The sequence below is a fragment of the Anopheles stephensi genome, chromosome 3 (assembly GCF_013141755.1).
Source record: "Anopheles stephensi strain Indian chromosome 3, UCI_ANSTEP_V1.0, whole genome shotgun sequence".
In the NCBI taxonomy this organism is placed as follows: Eukaryota; Metazoa; Arthropoda; class Insecta; order Diptera; family Culicidae; genus Anopheles; species Anopheles stephensi.
Window position 1 is genome coordinate 65868620 of NC_050203.1, and position 27196 is coordinate 65895815.

Sequence of the window (27196 nt, forward strand, 5' to 3'; positions counted from 1 at the left end):
ATTCGTCCTTCGGGTAGGTAGTTTTCCTGAATATGGGTGAAGTGCAAATGATCATCGTGTAGAAGGACGAAAACATATTAGCGTTTACGTTTTAGATAAATGCATTGCAAACTTTAGCTTATTTTGATAAATATGTGTAAAATCAAAAATTAGGTGGAGGTTTCAGTAAGTGTTAATAGACATTAGTTTAATAAACTCAAAACATATTTTAAGAATGCTCAAATATAACGTATGCAAAACATTCCTTGTTGTACAATTCTTAACGTAACTCAAATGGTTCGTGTCTTGGATTTAAAACGCCGGAAAGTATGCAAACCAGAATCGTAGCATCAAATATTACAGCTTTAAGTGGTCCATACAATCATAACCACAATTCGAATAATTCCCCCTTCCCGATCTTGAAAGCTCCAAAATCCTCTATGATACGTCTGTTGGTCTACAAAAAAGGACTCAATAATCATATTTTAATTATTTTCTTCTTAACCTCATCCTTCAACAGGCATTGAAAGTTTAATTAAGTTTTCGATTCTTTTAATACACTCTCCAAACAGCAAACGGGGACGAAAATTGCATTGCCCAATCACCGGAATCAATTAACTGGTTTTCAACATTCGGTGACAGAAAGTGTTTTCCGAACCCGAAGCTTCTTTGTTTAATCCACACAGGCCTTAAAGCAAACGATAAAAAAACAAATCAACAAGCGTAAATCCTGTCCTTCATCGAACTTATCACAGCATCTTTATGCCACCTTATCGAAACACTATCTGGACCGAACCAGACTCACAGCACGGCAGCATCAATCAATGCCTGGAGCGAAAACCCTTCCTTATCTACGCTGACCCAATTTTGTACCACACACACACACGTGTGACAAGTATGTATGTCGGACATGATACTCTGAACGCTTCGACATGTTCACCCCCAACAAAGCTTGTAGTAAAATTCCAGCAATCGAACAGAGGACCTGTCTGGAAGTGGAGATAAGAACCCGAAGTATGTAATCGGTAGGGACAACAGTCTTGACCCCGCTCACCCTCCCGGGCTCCCTTCTCCCCACGCTTACGTGCAGAATTATTTTAATCCCATCAATGTAATTGAAGTTTCGGGTGCCATAAACAGTTATCCTGTCTTGTCGGTGTTTTCCTCGTCGTTTCTTCGGTCCGCAAGCAAACCAGAAGCTCCTCCGCTTACGATGTCACGTCCCTCGTCCCCCTTCTGAATCTTGGCAATCGAATTTCGATTATGCCAGTGTCGTACGTTTCACACTGCCTGTACGCAAATGCTGGGTTTGGGTGCCTTTGGGCAAGGAACAACTATAACCGACGCCACCGCTGCCGCCGCCACCGGTTATCATATCGATTTAGTCGATCGACCACTTCCGTCCGGTTTTCGGGTGTGTGTGTGTGTGTGTGTGTGTGTGTGTGTGTGTGTGTGTGTGTGTGTGCGTGTTGGTACGCTGCGACGCAATCGGAAGGCCAGGGGAGTTCTATCGGGTTGGAGAAGGTCGGAGCAGCAAGTCTATCTGTTTTATCTTCCATTTCTGATAACTTGCCGAAAGGCTATGCCAAAAGTGTAATGGGAATTTATGTCCTCCTTTCCGTGATTGGAGAACGGTTATGCCAGCCACCCACTTTAGTCCCTCCGCGATAGTACGAATGGTGTGAATCGATGTAATCAGATATTTTGGCATAAAAAATTCAGGGTAAGGGTGTGACATGCAATTTATGTTCACAACAGGAGCAATGTTTAAAAAAATTATCAAAAAATATACTTTGTTATGAATTTTCATGTATGTGTTTTGGGCACACAAAAAATATTTATACCTCTTAAAAATATTACACACAGTACACGACACCCTGAAAGCTTTCCACCACCAAACGAACCCAACGATTTCCGCTCATTTGCAGTCACTCACGCAAAATTGAACCAAACTGTTAAATTAGATTTCCCGACACACTGCCTCCGTGCAAAATTTATACATTGGAAATCACCTCACAACTCCCCATCCGTTCCAGCAATTGCAAAGCATATTTGGTTTCCATTTTTGCCAAACAGAAATCGAGGGAGGGAAAAAACACCGTTCGGGCAGGTAAACAAACCTTCACCACCAGCCCCACTTTGCCGAATGGAACAATCTTAAGCATATTGCTATTTGGGAGTCGAATTCCAATGTCCGATGTTTCTGGTTTTGTTCGCTGGTCTGGCAAGCGATTTCTTCCCGTGCTGGTAGCAATCACAGGCAGAAGCAAACAGAACTGTATCTTTTCAATTTTTCAATCAACGTTCATACTTTAAATGGGGCACATGTGTATGCTGGGAAATGTAAAGCAGCTTATTTTTGAGTTGGGAATGGAAAAATTGTTCCATTTAATTTCACACGAACTTTAAACCAGATAGAAATTATTTTTGGGCTTTTAGTGAGAATTTCATAGAGAGAAAATAATTTTTCATTATTTAATTTTTTTTTTAAAACTGAAACATAAAAAAGATTAAATTATTGCTCAATTTTTAATACCATCAAACAATAAAAACATTTTTCATCTCAGTTTTAAGAGCAATCTAAGAAGCAGCATCAACAAACACGCGGCAACATATTTGAATACAGAAGACACATAAATTGTCCATCCAGTGCCCCGATTCGAAATGCAATGAACTGTGAATTTTTTATTCGATTGCTCGACTCTTCGATACCTCGGCTGGCATACGTACAAGGACATTCCTTTCGTGGCCTTTTCCGTTGGCTGCGATATCCACCCATACAGCTTACGGTGCAGTGCCGTGTCTCGATAAGCCAGAGATCACGTACCGGAATAAATTTATTTAATCCAATGATCAAATTTATTTCGAACACATTTGAACAAATTTGCCGGCCAGGAAATTCGACTCGTTCGAAGCCGACTACAGCTTGGGTCATACGGTTTGAATCGTAGGAGTAGCCTTGTCGCATATAAAGCATACCTACGACGAGGCTCTAGCAGCTAGTGACAAAAGTCATCTAACAACACCACATACACGGACACACCGAAAGCACGATCCCAACCTTGCACTGCGGTTGGTCCTACGGCTACGATGATGAAGACTAATTCAAGGATCATAAAAATTAATCAGTGCCTTTCAGAACACCGAGCACCGAGCGAGCCGAGCCTGGCAAGCTGTCTAGCATACCGTTAGCCCTGCAGAAAGCCGTACGTTAAACACACGGTTCATAATTTGTGGAACCGTGGAAAAAAGAATCGTAATTTGGGGTGCAATAAATTTTTCCCAACCCAAACACGGTGTGTCCTTTCCACCACTAAAACTTCATTGATGTACCGAACTACTTTGTAGACTGACAAAAGTCCGTATTAATTATGTGTCATGCCTGCTTTGGACCGATCTTCCAACCACACCATTCCGACGACTTTCCGACTTTTTCGCACTTTAAGGTGAACTATTTCTCAATAAAATTCCTACATTCTAACTTTTGCTTTCCGCAAAAAACGGGCAGTCCGGATGATACTTTTGCCGAAGTACAATAAAAAAAGTCTAAAGATGGGAAGAAAACCCCTCTCAAAAAAGGGGATTTTCCTTTTTATTTTATCCACTACTCCGCAACGCAAAAGGTGATCATCGGACAAGTGGTAGACACTAGCAGGTGTGTGTAGCGCAGACTGTGTAGAATGGAAAATTAAAACGAGTGTCCTTCATTATGCAAAACCCCGCTGTCCCTGCGTGTCCGTGCCCGAAAATTGCCAACTTTCGGACGGGGTTAAACTGTCAAGCGCAAAAGTTGTACGAGCTGCGTTTTAAGCATATCCTCAATCCTTGGCCCTTCCTAGTGGGAAGCAAGAAAAAAAATACTTTGACCACGACCGTCGTCGTTCGTGACGTCTTTTGGGCTTTTGGGTTCGGTTTTGAATCAAGCAGAAACTTTGTACTTGAAGGAGTAAACTGAACACATCTTAAAGTACTAATCTGGCTGGCTTATTGTTTTAATGGCCGATTTTTTGTGTTGGACAGTGAAATTAAAGTCGTTTTTTACCGATGATTAAAAATCAATTTCGTTGGTAGGCCAATGCTTATAAAATCGATTGTTGGGCGAACCTATTTTATGATTGGAACAGTCGTTGCCTCCAATCCTTCCCATACCTTGGATAGGGAGTGTCACAAAGCTCATCGATGTATCATGTCATGCAGTTTGACTGGATCTAACTGGTCTCAAGTACCTCAAGTTGTTTCTCATTCACTACACTACTACACTACATGGCACTACAACTTCGAGAAGTCTTGACCTGCTATTTCTGGCTTTTCTTGGCTTCAAGGTCGAGGTCGACCAGGATGGGATTTGATCCCCGATCCTGACGTGTGAAAACCAGTACTTCAACCGTTCGCCCACTCAACGGCCAGAACAGCTTCAACTGTGACAGAGGAGAAAGCCTGCTGCTCAATGTCGACCTTGATTGTCGTCAAGCGATCCACGGTCACGGTTGATCAGCTTGCATTTCAGCGCGAAGTATGAGTTGATACCTAACGCTCAAGGACTAAGGGCATTTTTAAAAGTATTTTTTTATTTGCATGGCTCTTTTTTGCCTCGGTTGTCTTGGTTTTCACAAAAAGTGTTGGAACCATAACAGAATATGAATTAAAAAGCAAGTGATTGCTGTAGTAGATGATTCATGCTGTTTTAATGAAAATTGTTTGATTTGAAAAGTTTTAAATTTACAAATCTGAGTATATTCTGCTTTGTTATTGTATTTAAAATAATATCCAAGCTTAAGAGTTTGTTTGAGACTCGCGATGATATCGGTTTAACATATGAATGCCTCTTCTAAAAAGCTTCAGTTTCTCCGTACATAAATAACGTAAAAACGATAGCCTCAAAATCCATATGCATTCTGGTGCCAAAAACTCTACCCATTTTCTATCACTTCACGCCACACCGCTCTACCGTCACGGCCGCAAGCATCATGAATTATTCATTCACCTCTAACGGATTGGGCTTTATTCAATCACTTCAAGCCAGATCGTCAGGTTGGTTGCATTATTATTCTCGTCAAATCAATCCCCCAGCACTCCGGATGGATTGCAGGCTCTTTGTTTGAGGGCCCGGTGGATTAAGTTTCATCATTTATTCTACCCCGTTCGATCTTGCTGTTCATTCATATTTGGCCGTGCAGAGAGATGCAAAAGCGAGTGGCAGCAAAAGCACACTAAGCCCGGAAGGATTTTAATTTCAATAAACTCGCTCACCGTGGTAGTGGTTCCGTTTTCCGGGGCCGAGTCCGAGTCAGCTGTCACAGCGCGTTGCCCGCTGCAGTCTCAATCAGTACTATTGTAATCATCGTCATCATCGCCATCATCGTCATCATCGCAATGATCAATGTTGCACATTGGGCCAACCACCACTCGATTCCATTGTTTCTGGCCTATCGTGGCAATATTCCCGATTCTCTGGAGTGTTTGTTTTTTCTCCTGCTGTCGTCTGCTATCCCTTCCGCAAGCTTTATTCTTGGCGCTAAAGTCTTTCGAGCTACAAACAGAAGTGCAAAGAACGAAAAATAAAAGTAATGGGAAAACGGAAAGAATGAAATGTAGCACAATCATGCTGCTACGAATGCTCAATAAGTTCCGGCTACCGGGTTTTTGCAACTGCAACTGATCGGTCAGGGATCACCTCACCAGCAGGTAAGGTGTCCTGCTGCATTATACAATTGGAAGGAAACGGAACAGAAAGCAAAAGTTCCAGCCGGTGAAACATTTCCATGCTAATGAATGTGCTTCGCCAGTCGAGTGCTAATAAACGGATCTATTTCATTCCATCGCCATTCGATGATTCCGTTCTTTGTTTTCTACTGCTCTGCGTGCTAGTGCTACAGTGGGCTTCATAGGAGACATATCGGGTTAAAAGTGTTTTTATGGATTTCCCTCATTTTCATATGAGGATATCATTACGCAAAATGTAACATAAATTATCTTTTTTTTTATTCATAAAGAACGGCCTGGATAAATGATCATTTTAATCAATAAACAATTATACCGACCGAAACCTTTCGAAGTTGTTGTACCAAAATTAAGGAATATATTTAACCCTCCGCGTGCTTAACATTTCGTCACGATTATTATCATAAAATTTCAAAACCATTTCATAATTTTCATTATCATAAAATCTATCGCTGCGCTCGTCAATCGTATTAAAAAAAAAAGCTGGTAAGAGTAATAAATGATTAAAATTATTTTACTCTTAACACTTAACAAAACATCACAACTATACACAATGGAGACGCCCAGTACTTTATGATGTGTTGTTGCAGGACTACAAAAACTATAATAGTTGCACAAACAATTCTTTCTTTATAGTTTTGGTAAAATTAACAATAAAAAAATATTGACAGGATTGACAGAATAAAAAGACAGGATAATATAATTTTGAGTTTTCTTGAGATACATTATCAAAAGTGTTTATGTTAGGACATATTAGAGATACACTTAAAAGCTTCTCCACATTCTATTCATCCTTTTATCTCGAAACCTAAGGCATTAGGAGAATTTTTAACATCAAGATTTATGAGTAGCAAAAGCATTAAATCAATATAAACTCAAATATATAAATTTATTTAGCGATTTTTTCCCGACCAATCCCCACAGTGCTAGTATATAAAAAACGGGTTGCAATATTCTTCGCTATTACTATCGTTTTCCATTTGTGGAAATTCACTTTTAAACTTCATCCAATGCACCGTTCGCAATTCATCTCCACAGTGGTCACACAAACGTGCATCCGCAATTCTCCCAGTAAACACCATCAATCAAGCAAACGTGCATCGCCCACACATACACACGCGTTTTGCTCTTTGAGCTCTCGCCCGTACCGGGAGCAGTCCGTTATCAACGGTATCACGGGAAACGTGAAAGAAAAAAAACATACACACACACACATCTTTTTATTTTATTACCATTTTTCAACACTCACTCCTATCCCGACCGGGGAAAAGAAACAAACAGACAGTAAGTAGCTAAACGGAATTTTGGCAACAGAAATGCGCTGGCGGAACATCGATTCAATGCTCGTTCGACCCACACAGGGAGCGGGCGAGGTCTATTTATCCGTCTGATGGATCACGTTTTGCGATTATTTATGACCATTTGCCGTACGAAGCGGTACGATTGATCCGAAAAATGCTAAATGCTCCAGTGTTCGCCGGGAAGCATGATGGATGCGCGATCGCATTACAAACAGTTGCGCCCGAATACTTACGTTTGTATGATAAATGTTTACCACTAAAAGCATGTTTGACGACGAATAACATAAAGAAGCAATAGTACTATTAATCGATTGATTCGTTCCCTACACGTGACACATCCAATCCTATCACGGGCGGAACATGTATCTCGATTACATTATTCATCGTCTTGTTTGCTTCGAGGTGTTTGTATTAAGCGGTTTAAAAGTGTCTTAACTTAAACACTTCATCCACAATTTATAATTTTATTCCTTTTTAATACAGTAAAGGGACCAGGAAAATTAAATTAAACATAAGAAGATTATATTCTTTTTTTTTACAAATCTAAATAACATTTTAAACCTTCTGAACTAAAGTTTCTGAATTATTATGTACTAAAAGGCTTTATAACACCTTATCTGTTATAAATCGTTTCTGGAAAGAAATTCACTTCATACTCATATACAGAAAATGTTTTGAGATATGTTTTAATTTTTACAAAGCGCGCATTTAGAGTTTTATCGTCTTTTTGGGGGATTTGGGACATAAGCTATTCCGAACGATTCTTGGTCGTAGCTTTCAATTGATAGTCGAACCACTGCATTTCGAACGGCTCCAGGACTCATACATGCAATCAAATTCCTCATTCTAATTGGATGCCTTTGTCCGTTTCTGGTTTTCTCTCTCTTTCACAGCTCGTCTCGGCCAACCCGAATCAGCGGAACTGGCGAGGGATCCTGATTGCCCTGCTCGTTATCATCGTGGTACTGGCGCTGATCGTGACATCCGTGGTGAGTATCATCATGACGCACGCAACTAATCAATGACCCACGGGTCTTTGGCCACCTGGCTCACGGTAGCGCGCACACTTACATCCGGCTCAATCAGCCTATCGATCAGGTCCATGATCGCTGGGTTCAGCCGCATATCGGACGGATAGCCGTACTGCTTGCGCTCCTGATGTCCAATCGTCACCGCTATATTGCTCTCGTCGAACGGCATCGTACCGGACACCATGATAAACAGTACGCACCCAAGCGACCACATGTCGTGTGCCTTCGGATCGTACGGAATTCCCTTCAGCACTTCCGGTGCCGTGTACGCTATCGAACCGCAGTACGTTTCACTCAGCTGGCTAACCGCCCCCTTCGGTTCGCTGCACTTCTTGGCGAAGCTAAAATCGGTCAGCTTCAGGTAGGACGGGTTGGCCAACAGCACATTCTCGCACTTGATGTCCCGATGGCAGAAGCCCTGCTCGTGCATATACTGTACGGCATCGACGAGCTGCCGGAAGAACAGTCTCGACCGACGCTCCGAAATGCGTTTGCGCGTCTGAATGTACTGCAGCAGATCACCGTACCGGCAGTAGTCCATAAACACGCACACGAACGGACCGTACTCTTGGATCGACATTACCGACACGATGTGCGGATGGCTAAGGGCCAACATTGCTACCGTTTCTCGCGGCAGCAAGCGCTCGTAATCCTTCGATGTGCGGCGTCGATCGATCAACTTGCAGGCTAACGAGTGCCCCGGACCGGATTCGAGCCTAGCCGGTCGGTAAAAGGCTTGATACACCTTCGAGTAGGACCCGGACCCAATGCACCGTCCGATGATGTAGCCTTTCGCGTTCAGAATGCTCTTCACCCTAGACCGGCTCCAGCTTGGGGCTAGGCCGGCCGTTTCGCTGCCACTGTTCGATCCACCACTTGGCGGTGGTGAGTGTTTTGAATTTGGCTCCATTTCGAGAAAAATTTGGTGCGATCTAAAATGGGCACCAGCGTTCCGATTTTTGCTTTCGAGCGCGCTGGTGCAATGTTGCTGGAACAGTTGTTCTGCACGAACTGCACCACATGGCCTGCTTTGATTTCTGAGCACAGGTGATGTGTTACTTTTGAATCGAAGGAGGCTAAACCGTAACAGTAAATTTTGAAGGCCTTCAATCACGGTTATATTCAGGTAAGAGGAGTACAGTGCATCAAACGGACAGCTCCGGACATTCAAACGAATCTCGCGTACACTTTCCCAAACCACTCAAACGCAAAATTTACTAACATTCATGAGTTCTTGCTACAAAGGTGACAAACACCTTCAAAATTATAGAGCAGATCATTCATTTAGCAAACTCTTATAATTTATTGCAATCTAATACAATCCTAACGCACCAAAATTCTGTAAAAAAAATCAAAGCATAGTACACCAGACAACGCCGATTTGATTATGATACAGATACTAATCTTATAACAGTTGGAAGAGGACTTAAATGGCTTAAATTGTTAGACCAGCTAAAACGAAATTAGCAAAAAGAGTAAACAAATAACGCTTTTCCGACCTAAAAATAATCAGACAAACCTAAATCCATCGTCCACACGTGCACGAACCATTGTCATCCGATTGTGCCCCTCTGGAGCATCGTCCAAATGCATCACATGGAATCCAATTTAAAGTAGCTCCTAGCCTTCACATACCTTCACCATTATCAGTCCGTTCAACCATTTCGAATTCCCTCCACAAAGGCACGCGTCGCCCCTACTATCCCCCCCCCCCCTTCCCCACACCGATGTGCGACCTTGAAAATCGATAGCTCCACGGACGTCCTAGAACTCACGCCATTTCTATTCCCGTGACGATTGGATCCGTCAACAAATTCAATATAGCGAATAATTTAATTTTACCAAAAACCCGTCTGCGAACGAAATGGAGAAGGTCCCGCCAGACGAATGCTAGGAACGCTCTCATGCGACGGAAGTTCGGAAGTTCGCTTCGCTTCGAAAACGAGCTTATTTCACCCATTCCGACCATTCCTGCCACTTGACACGATGTGGTTAATTTCCTTATACCCGTGTCTTTGGGGATTGTTAGCCCAAACAGACTTTCGTCCCCGCTCGTTTTTGTCCACTCTTGTCACGTCATCGTCCACAGTGGCTGCATCGTTTGCTTCCTGCAAACCTTGCAAACCGGCCATCGACCATCGTTGACTCGAGTGGTTGACCAAGTAGTTGGCAGATTACTTTTGACCTTATTCACTGCGAAAGGCAAAAGTTTTCTTTTTCTGTGTTGGCTCAATAAGCTTAATCCTTTTGGGCTTCGGTTGCGTACACAGTGAAGTGAAGCCAGGACCAACCGTCAACCGTCGGTTAGGTTAAAGCCAATTTGTAGCAAACTATCCGTTAATACACTAACGGGATGGTTGTTCAAGTTTGCCTAAAAAGGCACAAATCACAAACTTGTGTGAATTCACACCCAAACGGCAGTTGGCGAATTGTTTCTAAAATAAACCACCAATTGAGTTTCGCCGCTTACCAACGAGATGGTTGCTAGGCTCTCCTGCATTACTCTTTCGTATCTCGTTGTCCGATCAGCAGGACCGATCTTTTTCCACTTCAATGCGACCTACTCCAAACCAATGTCCGATGGGCCGAGTCCCGAAAAACAAAATCTTAAACAGCTCCAAACGTAAAGGCCAGTCCATAAATAATTGAGTACATTGTTCGCGCACCGTTTATCAAGTATCAAGGTTTCCGATGGACCGGCAGGCCGGCCTTCCACGAAACCAGCAAAACTTTTGTCTGCAACTGTTATAGAATTCACGATTGCCCCACCCCTATCTCTCTCTCTCTCTCTCTCTCTCTCTCTCTCTCTCTCTCTCGTTAGTTCCTTTTATCCTGACGCCAATCATCTTAAGCCGGTGAATCGAAATATGACATAAAGTGCCCGAAAAATGTATTCACCCTCGAAGGACGGATGCTATTCTCATCTTTGCCGACCTAGGTTGCCTGTATCAGAAGCCTTCTCACGTGATCGATCGTAGCATGGGATGGTAGTTGTTGTGATGAAGTCATGTCAGGTTCGAAAAGCACGATACAACATATCAACACGTAACAATTTATTAAAATTTAAAACGTTTACCCGGGAAAGTCTAATTACCGCTAAGGCATCCATTTAATGGCTCAAGTACGCTCCGGAGTGGGAAAACGTTCGAATGAAAATTTAAAATAATTTCCGTTCCAGTCACGATGGCAGCGTGCAGTGAATCGGGAAGATCGTTTAAACACACTCACACGACTGTAGTTAAACAGCATCGTGGCATGATTCGACGATCGGTGATACAAGCACGTTTCGATGCCGGGGCTTGCAGCTAGAAAATAGCATTTAATTGCTTTTTACTTTACGGCTGGCGATGCTTTCGAGCGGCCTCAGTGCACAAACACTACAATATTTTCCCGTGCATTGAGAGAGAATGTGGGATTGTCAAATCGAGTCTTGTGCTTTCGTCTCGTCGAAGGGATTTTATACCGATAGAATACGACCAGGCCGGCCTTTACGAATAAATAAAATCGGACAACCCATAAGGCTAATTTTGGGTACTGCTGGACATTCCGCCCTCGTAACGCATTTAACGTTCCCGGAAAACGAAGGGAACGCATTAAGCACATCACGTGCATTCTATTTGCTGAGCTGCGTGACACGAACATTCGTTCCAGGACATTCCACATGTTGCCAGACATAGCAATGCCTCATAATGTACTGCAGCTATGAACCGTGTTTATTGGATATGACTAGCGATTTGCAACACCGGCCCGTTTTGATTACTGCGTTTGCCGGTAGCAGTGCCGGCCTTAACACGACAGCATCGGGAATCGAATCTCTTCCTATCCCGGGCCATTCCTTCATATTGAAGACTGTCAATCCAGTCATGTGGTTTCAATAAGTCTATTGCAAGCCATAAACAAGTATATGACCCCACGTGTTTCAACAAACCAACCCCGACTGAAAGTCTGAAAGCAGACAAGTATCGCTAAGCATAAAAAACCCCATTCTTAAAGTCCCGTTTTGCAGCCCCGCATAACCACAACTGCCTTCTGTCCGTGTGACAGAATGACCTTCTGCCGAATATCATTTGCATTTGCATTTGTTCTCTCGCCACGGAATCACGCTCTGTCCAGTGCAAACGGAGGTGGTTTTTCTTCGACACTGGAACTGGCTTTTCCTCGTACCACCTGGCACTAACTTGGACTGCACCGACCTACATTTTGATTCCTTTTTCAATTAAACATTTGCTACCGAGCGTAAATCGTAGCATGGATTTGTTGAGTGTCCGTGTGGCACTAGCAATCTTACTAGAGGTACGGTAATTAAAAGAGTTTTAATTACTTTTAAGAAATGCAAATGAAAACATATTAAAGCACGGAATTGGATGCGTCGTGCTGTGGATGTCAAACTAGCGTAATGTTTGTGATGAATGCTAGCCGCCTGAAAGAAGCGGTAACAAATACGACCATTCTGTTGAAAACACAGATTTTACATTCAATGCGGCCTCACGAGTTATTTCAGCGCTAGAGAGTGATGAAGCATGAAGCACCACCATGAAGCATCTCAACTGTCCGCAGTGCATTTCGAGCCTTCAAATCGACTTCAAATCGGCTCTTCAATAAACAGCGAGAGGATGCAATATAATGAACAATTGTGAAAGTTCCCAACTAACAGTGTTTCTTTGGTTATAAAACAAGAGTTGTCATGCTTAAACAATAAATATTTTGACACACCGCTCATCAGACTGATTCGTTCGGCAGTGAACTAACTCATTATTCTCCTAAAGTGCATTAAGCACGCTAAGTTAGATGAGCGAAACAATTGCGTTAGCTCTTTCGTTCACGACGATTAAATTAAGCCTTAAGAATAGCTTCTTACCCTCTTCAAAGGACATGTTCCTTGCCACTGTGTAGCTGTATTAGCCAGTTCTTCTTACTATTCTTGAATCTCTAGTTTTAAGTTCACGGCTCCAGTACCACCTCCAGATTGGCTTTCTGCCCAAACAGCTCATTTAATGCCGTACCCTACTCGCTCACCGCACATCAAATGCTCCGAATAGTTCAGAAAGCCTTCCTTACCAAAGCTACTTAGCTTCGTTTTCTATTGCACTCTCTATCACTCAAAACCAACCCGCAAGGTCAAATATCAGTTGACGCCCAGGATGTCAACGACGGCCAGTTTACGTATGTGTGTGTGTATAAGTTACCACAGTTTACAACGCTCTAGCCCATAACCTCAGAAGGGTTCGATGTATGCTTCTCACTGACACGACTTTCCCTCACCACTTCTCATCCTTCTCGACAGGTACTGCTGACACCCCCGGACGAGGGTCCACGTGTGAAGGGCCAACGGATACGATTGCAGGACATCATAGATGGCGAGTACGCACCGAAGAAACTGAACGGCAGCTGGATTGGACGTAAGTTGTTTAGGGCTTCAATTTTCTACGATCTCTTCCTAATCTGCTTAACGGTTCTCCTTTCCCGGGATGCTGAATCGCTGCTTGTCTACCACCATCATCATCATCATCATCATCGTCATTGTGCTGGCCAACCAATGATTCCCGATGATAGCCGATGAATTCCTCTACCAAAACCACTGGGGGGAAATAAGTTTGCTCAACATGAATAATCTCTCGGAACGGGTCCTGATGTCTAACACGACAATGGTAAGTTCGAGCAGTGGTTTGAAGCTATGAAGCGGTGCTTTCTGTTGAACATCTTTAAGCTAACTGGAAAAATATAAAAAAATACAGTTGAATATATAGTGTTATTGATATAACACTTTTCTATTCAATTGAACTACTCAGATAAGAAATCGTAAACTCCATTTCCTTGTGTTAACAACATCCCATTAATCTCCTTGAGATGAAATTTCAATCGAATCCGCTCAGTTCGAGGAACGCTCCCATCTGGTATAGGATTGTTCACGGACGATGTCAGCCTCCTAATTTTATCATCTAAAATCTGATTTGCCGCTGGTAGATTGGAAAATTGCCATTCTTTTCTTTCTGCGCCTCAAAACGAGCCTCGTGTGGCCATTTTGTGGTTCAGTGTGGCAAAGGCTAGAGCACCACACAAAAATTCATCACCAGCTTCCAGTGACACCGTGGATTGTTTGGCTAGTGGGAGGCGATGTAATTAATCGTGCCCCTCGTCGGGTAAAATATGCCTGGAAAACCGGGACCTGTAGCAACGGTGTGCTTGTGATAAACAAGCCACAAATCCGTCTGCTTTCTCACCCTCCCAACCACGTCACGATCATCATCCTCGTCCGCATCACTGTCAGACCGGCGTAACGCAGCGAAAGAAGGCTTAATTTAATTACATCACTTTAAAGGGACAAATTTGGACAACATCATCTTCAAGGTGACGGGTAGAACCAACAAAACAAACCAAGGACAGAGTTTGTCGAAAAGGATGAAATGGATTAATGAAAGCGCTGCCTACGGAAAGAGACTCAAGAGTTGTGCTCGCGATGTTGTTTTCGATGAGTCTCAGCGGGGCACGGAAGCATCTTATCGTGTGGATGATCATTTCCCTACCATGCCCTCGGCATGCGTATCCATTTATTCATCGACACCCTCGACACACTTGGCCTGTGCCTGATGGGTTGAATGTATACAGCTGCCCAGTTAACAGCCCAAACTCCCGGGGTTGAAATCTCAATCCAATTTTCCAAAGTGCAGCTCGCTCAACCCGTTCGTCTGCAAGGGTGGTCTACACGCCAGGCACAAGGCACGACAGCCAAATGGAGGAAGCGACAAAACCAAACAACAACCAACACCACCGCACAACCGTACGAACTTGAATGCCTAACTTGACGCGTAATAAAGATCACAAGCGAAATATTTAGCACAGCGTTAAAAGTCGGCGTTTTGCCAGCTTGAAAACTGTAGCACGAACGCACGAACTGCTCCTCTCCAGGGACTGTGGGTGCGGTTTTTGCGACCCGGCCCATCCTCGTGCCCATCTGACGCGCGGCTGTGGTGAAAGTTTACGCTTTATGTGCAAACTTACCCCAAAATCCAACGAGGGAACTGTCAACTAGCCGTAAAGGGGCGACTTTTCACTACGCACGGTGCAGGAAATCACTATCATGGAAGAGCGGGTTTTTTTTACCACCACCACCGATGATGTACACCGGCGTACATTTACCCCAAAAAGTTTGCCAATTACTTGCTTCCACCTCACGCTAAGGTGAGTCAAGCGGTGTTATCGGGACGAGCTTACTATGCCTCGTCGAAACTTTTTTCACTGGCGCTGCTGAACCCCAAACACGAGCCGAGACCAACAACCTTATTGTTTATATCGCTTCCGAATGAAAAATGAAAATACTCCATGCAAGATAAAAGCTCAGTCTTCAAGATCGAGTACCGTCACCGGCTGCGATGGTGTGGTGGGTTCAGGAGCATGAACCTGAATCAAGCTGTTTGCATCCAGTTCCAGTGTCTTTACCGCACCGATAAGGTTGGCAAGTGCAACGCATCATGAAGTGCTTGAGGAGAAAAGTTGCTCTTACAAAAATAACTTCTTTTTTGCTTGAAATATTAGCATCGGCATTTTTTTTTTCGCCGATGGTATTGTTGCCCTCGAAGTAACACAGCTGTGCAACAATGTAGCGAAGGTAGGGGAAAAACTTTAGAATATTTAAATAACAAAAGCAATAGTACATTAAAGGTTCGTCACCCTCAATGGGTAAACGATCCTTATCAGACGCTATAATTGTTAAGCCGTTTTGGCATTCATATCACCAATGGATTCTGATTACATCAAATGCCAACGTTTGATCACTAGTATCGTTGCTGAACCAGATTAGATCCGTGTTGGAACAGAAATGTCTAGTGCTATTCTAATGCTGCCGGAGTTTGCTAACCAGTTTTAACACCTGAGGAAAATTCACACAATATGTTATAGTATTGTTATGGAATGAGTTACCTTATAAAATGTAACTTTATATTATCGTCCAGACTATTAGAGCTTTACAACATTTTTAAATCATACCACCTTGAAGCCAACCACTATTCTCGTTCTAGCGTCAAATTGTCAGGACCTAGCATTAAAGCTCAGAAGACTTCCAAGCACTGGAGAATCACTAAATAAAATGCAATGCGCCACGTTGCTAACCTGCCTCTTCTTCTCTTTTCACAGAAAACACTTGCTCCCGTGAAGTTCTCCATCTCGGCCGATCGGAGGTACTTATTGCTAGCACAGAACGTCAAGAAGCTGTTTCGACACTCGTTCTTGGCGCAGTACTCCGTGTACGACATAACTACCAGGTAAGGAAAGAGATCTTGTTGCGGTGTAAGGTCAGCAATTAAACATCCCAGTCAAATGCTACAAAAGAGACGGTAAAACGAACCCAATAAGTTCATTCCCTTACGCTAGTTTCCCTGTCTATATTAATAGACAATAGCACAGAAAAACTCTACCGAAAAAACTAAGGACCACTTAGGATCGAACAGGGGAATCTCCATTTTTTTTGGGTCTCGATGCACCAGAACCGGATATTTGATTTGTCCGGAAAATGATTCCTTTCCCATAAAGCTTCCGTCCATCAGCGACCGACGGTAGCGATAATATTAACACTCACACTCACACACACTGCCAAACATCTGATATCCACCATAGCATACCCCTGTTCCTCTGTTGCGCCCCTAAGAATGGAAGAGCTTTAATGGCCGCTCAGTTTCGGACGAGCGAAAAATTAACGCTGACCCGCTGGACGCGAAAAAGGGATACCGAACCAAAGCCCCAACCGGAAAACTCGTGATGACGTGCTTTTAATGGCCCATTAAACCGGAAGCCCAACTGACAGCTGCCACTGTAGGGAGAGCTGTCCTTTTTCTCTGGGCATGGTTTGGGGAAAATCGAGAGAAATAAAAATTGTTTCACGCTGTTGGATCAATTTGTGGCCTTTAAGTGACGTGACATCCGCAGACACTGGTTGGCGCACCCGATGAGAAACAGTTTGCTTCACTGATTGGACAATAATTCATTGATTTTTGTTCCCGTTCCCGTACCCGGTCCGGTTGCTGTCCAGTATCGGTTTGTTGTTTGGTTTTTTTTCTACAGCAACCAGGGTGTCTGTTGGCCGCCGCCTCAGCCGTGACCCGAGGTTGATTCTTTGCGGTGCAACACAGTGAGTGTGTGTGTTACGAGGCTTGAACTGTTTATTTGGCCCAGCGGGTGGTTTATTGCAGTTCGGTTGAGTCAGTAAACATCACGTATGGTGGAAGTTATGGCAGACAACAACACCTCGGTTCATCCCACAGTAACGCTTTTGATGATGTTGAGCGTAAATTAAGCATATAGTGGTGGAATGAATGAAACGATACGATAATACACTATAGACAATGGAATCGTTTAATTAAATAGTCCGCATGCATTATAACGCACACTCGGACAAATTTGAGCTATTTTGCATTACCAGCTAGCTTTAAATTTTCACCACACCCAATCAATTCCCGACGGAATCTGCCCGTACCGTACAAAACCACAAGCTAACCCCAAATTACCAACATCAAAGGATACCGGCGCGCGCGTGTCCTAGTGTCCCTAAGTGTATAGCATGGCAGGTCAATTACGATGCAATTACCAGCTCGGCAGCTAACCATCGGACTCGCGCGAGCTCACACGCAGCTAACGGCTAACCGTCTAAAATGGTTTTCATTGCAGCGAAACGATTCCGCTGACGATCACTTCGCAGAGTGATGAGTGGCCGTACCTGCTGCACGCCGAGTTCACACCCAAGGGACAAGCCATCGTGCTGGTGTTCGAGTACGATATCTACTACCGACCATCGGCCCGAGCACTGCAGGCCTACCGGCTGACGAAAACCGCCATACCGGGCATCGTATACAATGGTGTGCCCGATTGGTTGTATGAAGGTGAGTGGAAATTTTGCCATCCCGTCCCAGCAGCGAAAAAGTGAAAGCAGGCAGAAATAGTTATATTTTACAATGCAATACAATAGCCCCAAACATCGAACGCTTGGTTTTAAGTATGAAATAAATTAACAGTTGTGTAATAAAAAACTACGAATAAATACAGAACACATCTTACAGATGATAATAATCAATTAATTTCAAATCATATTTTGAGTTTCTTTGGTTCTTCGTAATTTGGTTTTTTTCCTATAGTTCTAAATGTACCTTTCTTAAATTTTAATTGTCTGAATTGACTGATCTGAACTCCAATAAAAAATGAATACCATAGAAAAATAAGAGAAAACTATTAAAATCAATGCGGTACATATCTATACTTGGGTAGCTAATTTGAAAAACCTAGATAAAAAGTTAGACAATACAGTTTCAAAAGTAAACTTTGTAAAAGCAAATGACGGCTACACACAATATTTTCATGTAAAAGGGTGTGTTGGTGTAATGTGGCAGAATTATACTACACGAGAAACGGAGGTCCGATGCTTCGCCTGAAACTTAAACTTGAACAGGCCAGAGGGTATGCTAATCGATCTCTACAGGTATTGAGAGACACCGGCAATACTGAAAAGCTTTTCTTGTAGAATAAGATAATCTTTTGTTCCTTTTTAAACAAAGAAAGTGATTACTTTGGTCAAACTGGCCTTTGTAGTTCCTGTACACGTTCTGCTACCATGTGACGTACCTCTCTGGCTGTAGAAGTTGTGGGAAAGTCTTTGTTGATGATTCATTGGCATGGCGTTAGCATGTGCTGGGTTGAAGTTTTTTTTTCATTAGAATTTCGGATTTTTACACACATTTTATCAGCTTTGCATCTGAAAAAAAATACATAAGCATGTGTATGCCCTAGAAAATACATCTTTTTCTTCTTCCTTGGCACTACAACCTCGAGAAGTGTCGGCCTGCCATTTGTGGCTTTTTGTGACTTAATTTTACCCGTAGTAAAGTAGTCAGCCTTACGTACGGGGAAGCGGTCTGGATGGGATTTGAACCCCGGACATGTCGTATGAAGACCGGCGCCGTTATCGCAGCGGCCACCGGACCGCCCCAATAGAGAAAATACATCACATAGAGCCAAAAAGGTTCCAAGTATAATACAAAATTAAACTTACTTCCATAAAGGTCGTCTTTCGTCACATGAAATTATTTTAAATAACCTGATAAACACATTTTTTGCATTCGTTTAAGTTGTTGTTAAATTATGTTTCTAGAGATTTTGTGAAAATACTAAAAAGATGTGTTCAGTATTTATTCCCCTGTTTGACTTCAACATCATTTTCAGACAAAAGTTAAAACAAAGTAACAGTACAGACAGTGTTAACAACACCGTCCGGCTCCTGCTATCTATAGCAACGATTTCCACGTGCCAACAGTTGATCGTAATGAAAACCGGCCAAAAGGTTAAATGCATCTTATGCACCACACCACCTATTGCAAGCCACCTTCTATGCTCTATACGTACCATTCGCTGCACCTACATCCTGGCGCTGGTCCGGTGCAATTATGTGATTTTTAATTAACTTACCATTCTGGTCTAACGTCTTACTGCTTGCTTTCGCCCTTTTATCGACGCAGAGGAAATCCTGCACACCAACAAAGCAATCTGGCTGTCGACCGATGGCCACCTGATGCTGTACACCACCTTCAACGATACGCTCGTGCAGGAGCAACAGTTTGCCTGGTACGGCACGGCCAACGGTGACATCAATCTCTACCCCCAGATCCGCTCCCTACGGTAAGTGTTTGCCAGAAACAGAATTTTCCCTCGTTTTTTTTGCCTGCTCCACACCTAAAAGATAAAGCGAATGTGAGAGAATCAACCACGCCAAGACGATGAAAGAGAATATAAATTACCCGCAAAGGATAAGCCATTTGTGTTGCCTGCCGATAGCTGGCAGTGGTGGTGAAGCGGAGTAATGCACAGGAAAAGCTTTCCCTATTAATTGCGGTTCGGGTTTTGTAATGTTGGGCGAAGGAATTCGTTAGTCAAGGGAAGCGTTTTCCTGCGTACCCGGACTGACTAGAGAAAACTTCCAGTGGTCAATATTTATAATACTTCGTGCCGATCGTGCCATCGCTAGCCCGCCATTTAGCATCTATCGCCATTGAGCAATCGATAAAACTTTTTCGAGGTTCTTTCGGGTGCTAACTGCAACATTAGCATTAAAGTCACGTGTGTGTCTTCGAGAGCGCATCTATTGAACCATCGGTTAAGGGTAAAGGAGAAACACGGGACGTGATGAGTTTTGGCGCTTGCCAGTGGCTTTTCGGGCATGTTCTGCTACTTAAATCATTCCAAACATTATCAACTCGTTCAAGATGTTCTTGTGCGTGATACATGTGTCATAATTATCGACTCCCTTTCCGATACGATTGGGCAGCTGATAAATGGTTATTTTGTTTTCAATTACAGTACGATTCTTATTACGTGACGCTGTAGTTGAGCTTTTTTTTACTATTCATGGCTTCTTATAATAATTTGAAGTAAAAATTCCTTGTACCGCGGAACGTAAAGTTTCAACAGCATTTTTTGCATTACGTGTAAATTAAAGGAATATACTTACTCGGAAAAAAGCTCCATGCATTCGCTTTTGCATCATTCTCGCAATCGCAGCAGGACCGAAAATCGAATCTCATCTTAACCCTGCCCACGTAGCAAAGACTAACTAACTAACCTGCGTGTTAACGATAAGTCTAATGGCCGGCTGGACCTGGTAAGTCATTCTACCAAGGTGAAGAATAGCCTGCTGTTCTTTTGAACCTTCAAGTACAATTGCTACTCCACCGGGCCTGTGATTTTCCATCCTTTGGTTGCTGTGAAGATCAGTATAGAATCTCTTTGATCCTCGTCCGGTTCCAGACCCAGACAAGCGTCCTCTGCTCACTCTGAGTTATTGTTACCCTGACAGCCTATTGTCAAACATGGACGACATGTTTTGTATAACAGCGGCCATCTTGTTCAATCTACCCTCGAAAAATGATTTAAATCAGTCCTCTTTTTTAATGCATGCGTTCCACCAGAATGTATCCATCACAACAAAATCCACCAGAATTATGTTCATGCTTTCGAAATTCCATCATCCACATTGCGTCCGCTGGATTACTGTTGACAACAAACGTTGGCCAAGGAATTTAATATATTTGGTGACATGTGATTTGCATTCCTGTCCCTATTTATCTCTTACTCGAAAGAACACACAGCAACCGAAATGGACAACGGATTTATTAAATAAAACTGTCTTCTAGAAGGTTCAAACAACAATCAGCAGATAATGCTATTTGGAACCGTCAACTTGATGGAAAGTTTCATTTCATATCGCGCAAGACAACCTGCCAACGTTCCAATAACATCCCTTACAATTGACAATGATTGGCAACAACAAAAAAACCCATATCCATTACCCCTTTTGCCAACTCTCGAAACTCTCATTGCAGAAGATGACTCTGCCAGCGAGATCGATACCGATAACAAAGCGATCGTTACCTCTTCCGGACCCCGTTTCGATTTCAATTACGCCAAACATTACGCCACTATCTTCATTGCCATCGTCACAACCATTTCGCCCATTGTTACATCGATTGCCGGCTAATAAAGGGGCAAGGCCAAACCCACGTTCTAACAACGACACTGCTTTCTTCACCATTATCTGTTCCTTTTGTATTTTTGTGCCAGCCACTTCAAGCCCTTCCGTTGCGTTCTTTGCGATTTGAGATTCTTTTTCAAAATGTTGTGCTCTTGAGCTGGTTTGATCTTTAATCCTGCGAATTTGACGAAAAAGCTCTCCAAAATGCACAACCCATGCTTGGTGCAAGATCATTCATGGTTTTTCAATTTCTTTTCCCATTGAAACGATAAGATAGGAGAGAACGAAAAAAAAATCTGTTCCATTGCTAAAATTTTTTCTGGTGATCTTGTTTTTTCTTCCCCCAAAAATCTAAAGGATATGGAGCATATTGCTTTGTGTGCCTCTCTGTCAAACGGTACCCAAACGGATGATTCCATTACCCACTCACGCATACCCTGACCTTGGGCACATTCGCTGGTGTATTGTGCCGTGTTTCAGCCCGTTCCACCGAAAACAACGTACCTCTTCCGGACACAGCGACAGACAGATTCCTTCCCGTAGTACATCCTTTGATGCTTGCATCCGCCCGTCATCCGGTACAAAATCCGGAGCCACCATGCCTTGGCATCCCGAGCCATTTGTGTAACGTTTTCATCGCCCCACACTCTCTCTCTCTACTGCGTCCCCTCACTCATTTACGTGTGAAAGCTTTTCATCAGTGAAGCTCGTCTTAAAGCGGTACTTACTGTGTTAGACGCGTGGGAAGCAGCATAAAAAGCATAAGCACTGAAGGACATACCATTTTTCAACACATTCAACCACCCACAAGGACGTCACCTTTTTGTTGAATACCTTATCCTTCTGATGAGCGACCGTGTTACTTTCGTTCGCCATCGCTCCGCATGTTTACTTACTAGCACCATCCAACACTACCCAATGTTCCTGAGCGCAACTTTGCATACGACCAGCGAAGGAAAAAAAACACCGAGCCCTTAAGGTGAACGCCTCTCCTTTTTGCACAAGGATACGCCCAACACACACACACACACACAATCACATTGTAACGCAGCGTGCGGATTGATAGCCTAACGCGTCTTCCACACTTATCCTTGCCACCTATCTGTGCCATTCTGGATCCCGGATACCGGCTCCTAAAACGATCAACTAAGCAGCATCAGCTACAACGAAAGAAAAAAGGCTAGGTAGAAGCAGTCTTTTCAACTTTTTCTTCAGTCTTCGGTTTGGCGCAACGATGACTCCGGGACCATCAAGGATCACAATTGATTCTGCCGCTGCCGCTGCTGCTGCAGCAGGCAGATCGTTGCGTTGCACATCATCCTTTCAGGCGCCAAACGATGCCATTAAAGGATAAAACAGAAGTCCTAAATGACGTCGTTTGCGCTGCTTATGATTTCCTGTTTCGCCTGTTGGTGGACTTTGCGCACCGGAGATTCATTTTTTTGTGTGTACGAGATGCAGACAAATACTGAACCGCTTGAAGGTTGTTTCATTTATTTTGATGAACAAAGGATGGATGTTTGGTGCGTTGTAACTGGAAGGATCGATTGTGTAATCTGTGCTGTACGGTTTTACACTATTTTAGCAGCTGTTTTTCGTTATTTAAGGGCTTTCATGCCACCCTTGATCCCGATCGTTTTTTGCCTTTTTGTTTCAATAATAGTTAATACTTATGATTCTGGAAAACCTGATTTTAATAAATTTTGGACTCGTTGGTTTGCACAGTCATAAAAGTAGATAAGATCGACATAATTCCTTTAGAATCAGGTTTAAAGTCTTCCACAAAATGATTCTTTTAGAGAAAACGATTAAAATTGAACCGAGAGCTAAGCGAACGATTCGGTGGCTAAGTGATTGCGGTGCCACTAAATCACATCACAGGCTCTGGAATAGAATTCCATCCGGACCAGAAGCAAAACTGACTGTCCTACTGCTGGTAAAAATCAAATCAAGAAAGCAGGAACTGACAGGCCTGATCTCTCAAGATTCTAGTGCCAGAAAAGACACGGTGGAAGAAATCATTCCAGAATCATATCTTAAGTATATTTTAAGAGCAATGACTTTCGATGAGCACCGTAATGAAATTATATTGAGACTTCACGTACGAAAGAACCAGCTGCGCTGTAACTCATCTTCATGTAGGCCTTTTCATTACAATAATTCCAATTTCGCTTGATGACTTCCGCTATGCACATCCTAATACTACCGCACACAAAAAATACCGTTACTTAAATTTAATTTTATTATCTACGTTCTACTCCGGTGGTCTAGCATGGGAAATAATAAAGAAAACAATGAGACCTCAAATGACTATGGTCCTCAATTTAGCGTTTATTTGATACAACTCACTACAATTTGTTGAACAAGGAAACCGTTGGAAGGAAAACGTTCAGCTGTACCTTTTGCCCCCTTAAAACCCCAAACAATACGCATACGATTCCTGTCGACGCCCCTTTTGCACGGGAAAAAAGCACACGCTTCTGGCTTGATATTACTTTTCTTCCTTCCACTTGCTATTTGCATTCCTCAATCAGATTCGGTGATGGTGCTGCTGAATGATGGGTGAACAGTAATCTTTGTAAGGAAGACGCAACCGGGACGGAACACACCAGTAAGGTTGAGCCATATTATTTTACGCGTAGTTTTTTCTTTCCTCAAATGGACACGGTTGCTTACAACACAAACTTGAAACAGGGTCGGCATCCTGATAAGAAGGTACAAGAAAAACGACCCATCATCAGCCACATTCCCGAACAGGAAACGAGACGGGCAAGCGAAGGAATTTCAATACAAAAACTACGCTGCTCTTTCCGCGTCGAACGGGTATTATCCTTTTTTCTCACAGGAAGCCCTTTTTCTGCCAAAACAACACTGAACAAATGCTTCATGTTGCTTCCCACCGGCGGGAAATCGACATAGTCGCTCTCGACAAATCTCCCCTTTTACCTCGCTGTAACTGAGAAGTGTTCTTTCTAGTGTCCACACACACACACACACACCTTAGCGATTTGATCCAGGGTTGTTTTTTTTTTTGCCACCCATGTAACCCTTGGTTACCTCTCTCGAGAATGACATATGTGAGTGAATTATTTAGAATATGCTTGTGAATGGAAATCCATAAATAACACAAATGAAAAATGACTATCGTTGGGTAGGAGAGAAAAACGCGCGAGGAAAAGCTTCGGGCAGAAAAAAAGCTTAATATGTTTGGCTGCTGCTGCTGCTGGATTGGTGAAGTATGCGCAGAATGTGCTCTGGTAACGATCTGTGCGATTTATGTTTGACAAATCGGCACCATGGCGAGGATCGGTAATTGTGTGGCAGCGGAAGGATAAGCGCTGCTAACATCCAAACAATACATACAAAAACGCTTAATGTCTCCGTAACGTGGTCACATGTCGGCTAAATGGAAGTGCAGTCAATATGAAGAAAACCAAAGCGATATTTACTATTTGTGTTTGATCTCTCGCAGCACAATTTGTGATGGTGTTTTGATGATGTTTGTATCATGTTTGATCAAATAAACTTTTTTAATGCTAAATTCTAATATTGTTCATCTCCTTTGGAATTTACTCCTTTAGAAGGCCCCCTTTAGCGCTCCATTTGTGGCTTCGTAACTGGACAGTCAAGTCCTGCGTATGAGAAAGACTAGACTTGTGCTGCTATCGCCTCGACTGCCGAACCATCTCACTTAAACTCCTTAAGACCTATATAGGTCATTGATGCCCTCTAATATCCGTCAGTTGTTCAGCATTTTTCATCAATTTTTGAAGTGTTTAATTTTTCTGCGTATCTTAGCCATTAGTCTTTAATCAGGGACCAAATTATCGGGAGCAAACTTTTCCCATTGAATGTCCTTCGAGGAAGAAGTCAAGAAAGATAAAACTCCGGCGAAGCGAATTGTGAAAGGAATCGGTTAAGAAACATAGCCAACAGCCCACAAGTTCCAATTAGACGTGCTGTGTATCATTTTATATTCAATAGGCATCTTCTTCTCCTCTGTACGAGGATATGTAAGTGAATATGTAAGTTGAGCATCATGTGCCTTCCGATAGAAGTCAGCCGATTGTGTACACGATCCTTTAAGAAGTGTTAATCGGCTATTGTTGGTGAATGGTCTAAGATGCTGGCCGTATTGCAATAATTATAGGTTAATGGTGTATAGAAAACATTGCACTAGATTAATATTTCCTAAGCAACTACAAGTTCAGAAATCTGTCCACTTGTTGTCAAATTATTTTATTAAACTTTGGCAAAGATTTGGGAGATGGTTCAACTGTGAATGTATTGACATCTACTGTTTCCTAAATGAAAATTCACATTTAAATATTATAACTTCAGGGAAGTCTTGGAATGACTCTGTTGTGTTACTTAAAACCTTATTTTATCACAAATTAGATAGTGCGTTCTGCGTACCGGAGGTCTAAAAAAGATTTGAACCCTGTCCTGCGAGGTTTAATATGCACTGGGTCGCCTCTTGAAGTTCCAACCCCTTGTATATAGCTTTAAACAGTTTTTTTTTAGCTTTTTGCTTCTTTTTCCATCTTTATCCTACATTTAAAACATGTTGACAGTGTAACTGTTTCATTTCAAACACATATACCAGCCCACCCCCAAATTTCCTATCCTCAAAGTGCAGGGTAACCGACCCGATTACCAGCCACTGCTACGTTATCGCACTACTCGTGCTCCCTCAGCATGTTATGTACAGTGTGTGTGTGTGTATCCGGGGCCTGTTGTTAACCGTGCTCATTTCCGGAAGAATGATCAGCACAAACATAATCGTCAGGTTACAACTTTCAGTACACAAAAAGGGTGCCGGTATCGAGACCATGCACACCGACCGACTGCAATGTCACACGCGCGCAATGTGATGGAAAGTTAACGAAGGTGAAAATTTGTTTGTCGCATTCGGTGTGTTCTGTTTATTTTTCTAGAAGCTGCTGCTGGACAGACAGTGTGTGTTTGGCAGTGAGTTTGAGAGAGTTTGGGTAGTTGTTAATTAACTTTATCGTTCGCTGTACGTCGTTCCAATCCGTTTCAGTATTAAATGAAATCACCAATTGCTATTATTTTAATGAAAATTAGCAGAGCGAAGGTAATCTAAAATATGTTTTTTATTCATTCATCTATAAAGTGAGGCTCTGCTATTTAACCAACTTTGCGAAAGCTCTTAAGGATTGATGATTCATTATACGTGGCATGTGTTTTGCGTCTCACATCTCTAATAGCGGATCTCTCACAAGCTATTACCCGTATTAAATAATCTATTCACCTCCCTGGATTCCACTCGAATGACCCAGCTATATCTAATTATTAATGAGATTAATAGTTCTCCTGTGAGCTTAATGTCAAGAGAAGGCTTCCTTCTTACCTCATAATACTCCACCGAAAAGGAAACCCCCGTTTACTTACTCCTGCGGTCGATAACAGTACACTACCCTACCCGTGTGTTATAACTATCACCGATAGGAAAGACCGTCCGATTGGAAGGAAACTTTCAACCAACTCAATCCCCGACGGAGTACTTTTCGCCAGCTTATCAAACTCTTCGACCCTGCCAATTTAAAGGCACTTTACCGGGTACGTTGGCATATTCAGCAGCAAGCGCCCGTAACAATGACAGCATCATCCTTTATACGTGAAAATTTCTATTTGAA

The 27196-nt window shown here is 42.8% G+C and overlaps 2 protein-coding genes across 6 annotated transcripts in view; one reads left to right on the top strand and one right to left on the bottom strand.

Moving 5' to 3' along the window:
- The window catches only part of LOC118511718 (venom dipeptidyl peptidase 4), a 102391-nt gene that overhangs the window by 55673 nt on the left and 19522 nt on the right, over window positions 1-27196 (top strand). For all 5 annotated transcript variants that reach the window (XM_036055144.1, XM_036055143.1, XM_036055145.1 and 2 more), the window contains 6 exons: window positions 7895-7990; window positions 13317-13431; window positions 13586-13680; window positions 16163-16290; window positions 17690-17901; window positions 19528-19687. In XM_036055144.1, coding sequence (XP_035911037.1) covers window positions 7895-7990; window positions 13317-13431; window positions 13586-13680; window positions 16163-16290; window positions 17690-17901; window positions 19528-19687 — 806 coding nt within the window. The remainder of the gene's footprint in view (window positions 1-7894; window positions 7991-13316; window positions 13432-13585; window positions 13681-16162; window positions 16291-17689; window positions 17902-19527; window positions 19688-27196) is intronic.
- LOC118511719 (testis-specific serine/threonine-protein kinase 3-like) lies at window positions 7986-9040 on the bottom strand. The gene has a single exon (XM_036055147.1). The coding sequence runs from the start codon at window positions 8940-8942 to the stop codon at window positions 8016-8018; it is 927 nt and encodes a 308-aa protein (XP_035911040.1). The 5' UTR covers window positions 8943-9040; the 3' UTR covers window positions 7986-8015.

Bases quoted from the DNA above. Each gene is read 5' to 3' on its own strand.
- LOC118511719 (XM_036055147.1), bottom strand. From the start codon at position 8,942: ATGGAGCCAAATTCAAAACACTCACCACCGCCAAGTGGTGGATCGAAC.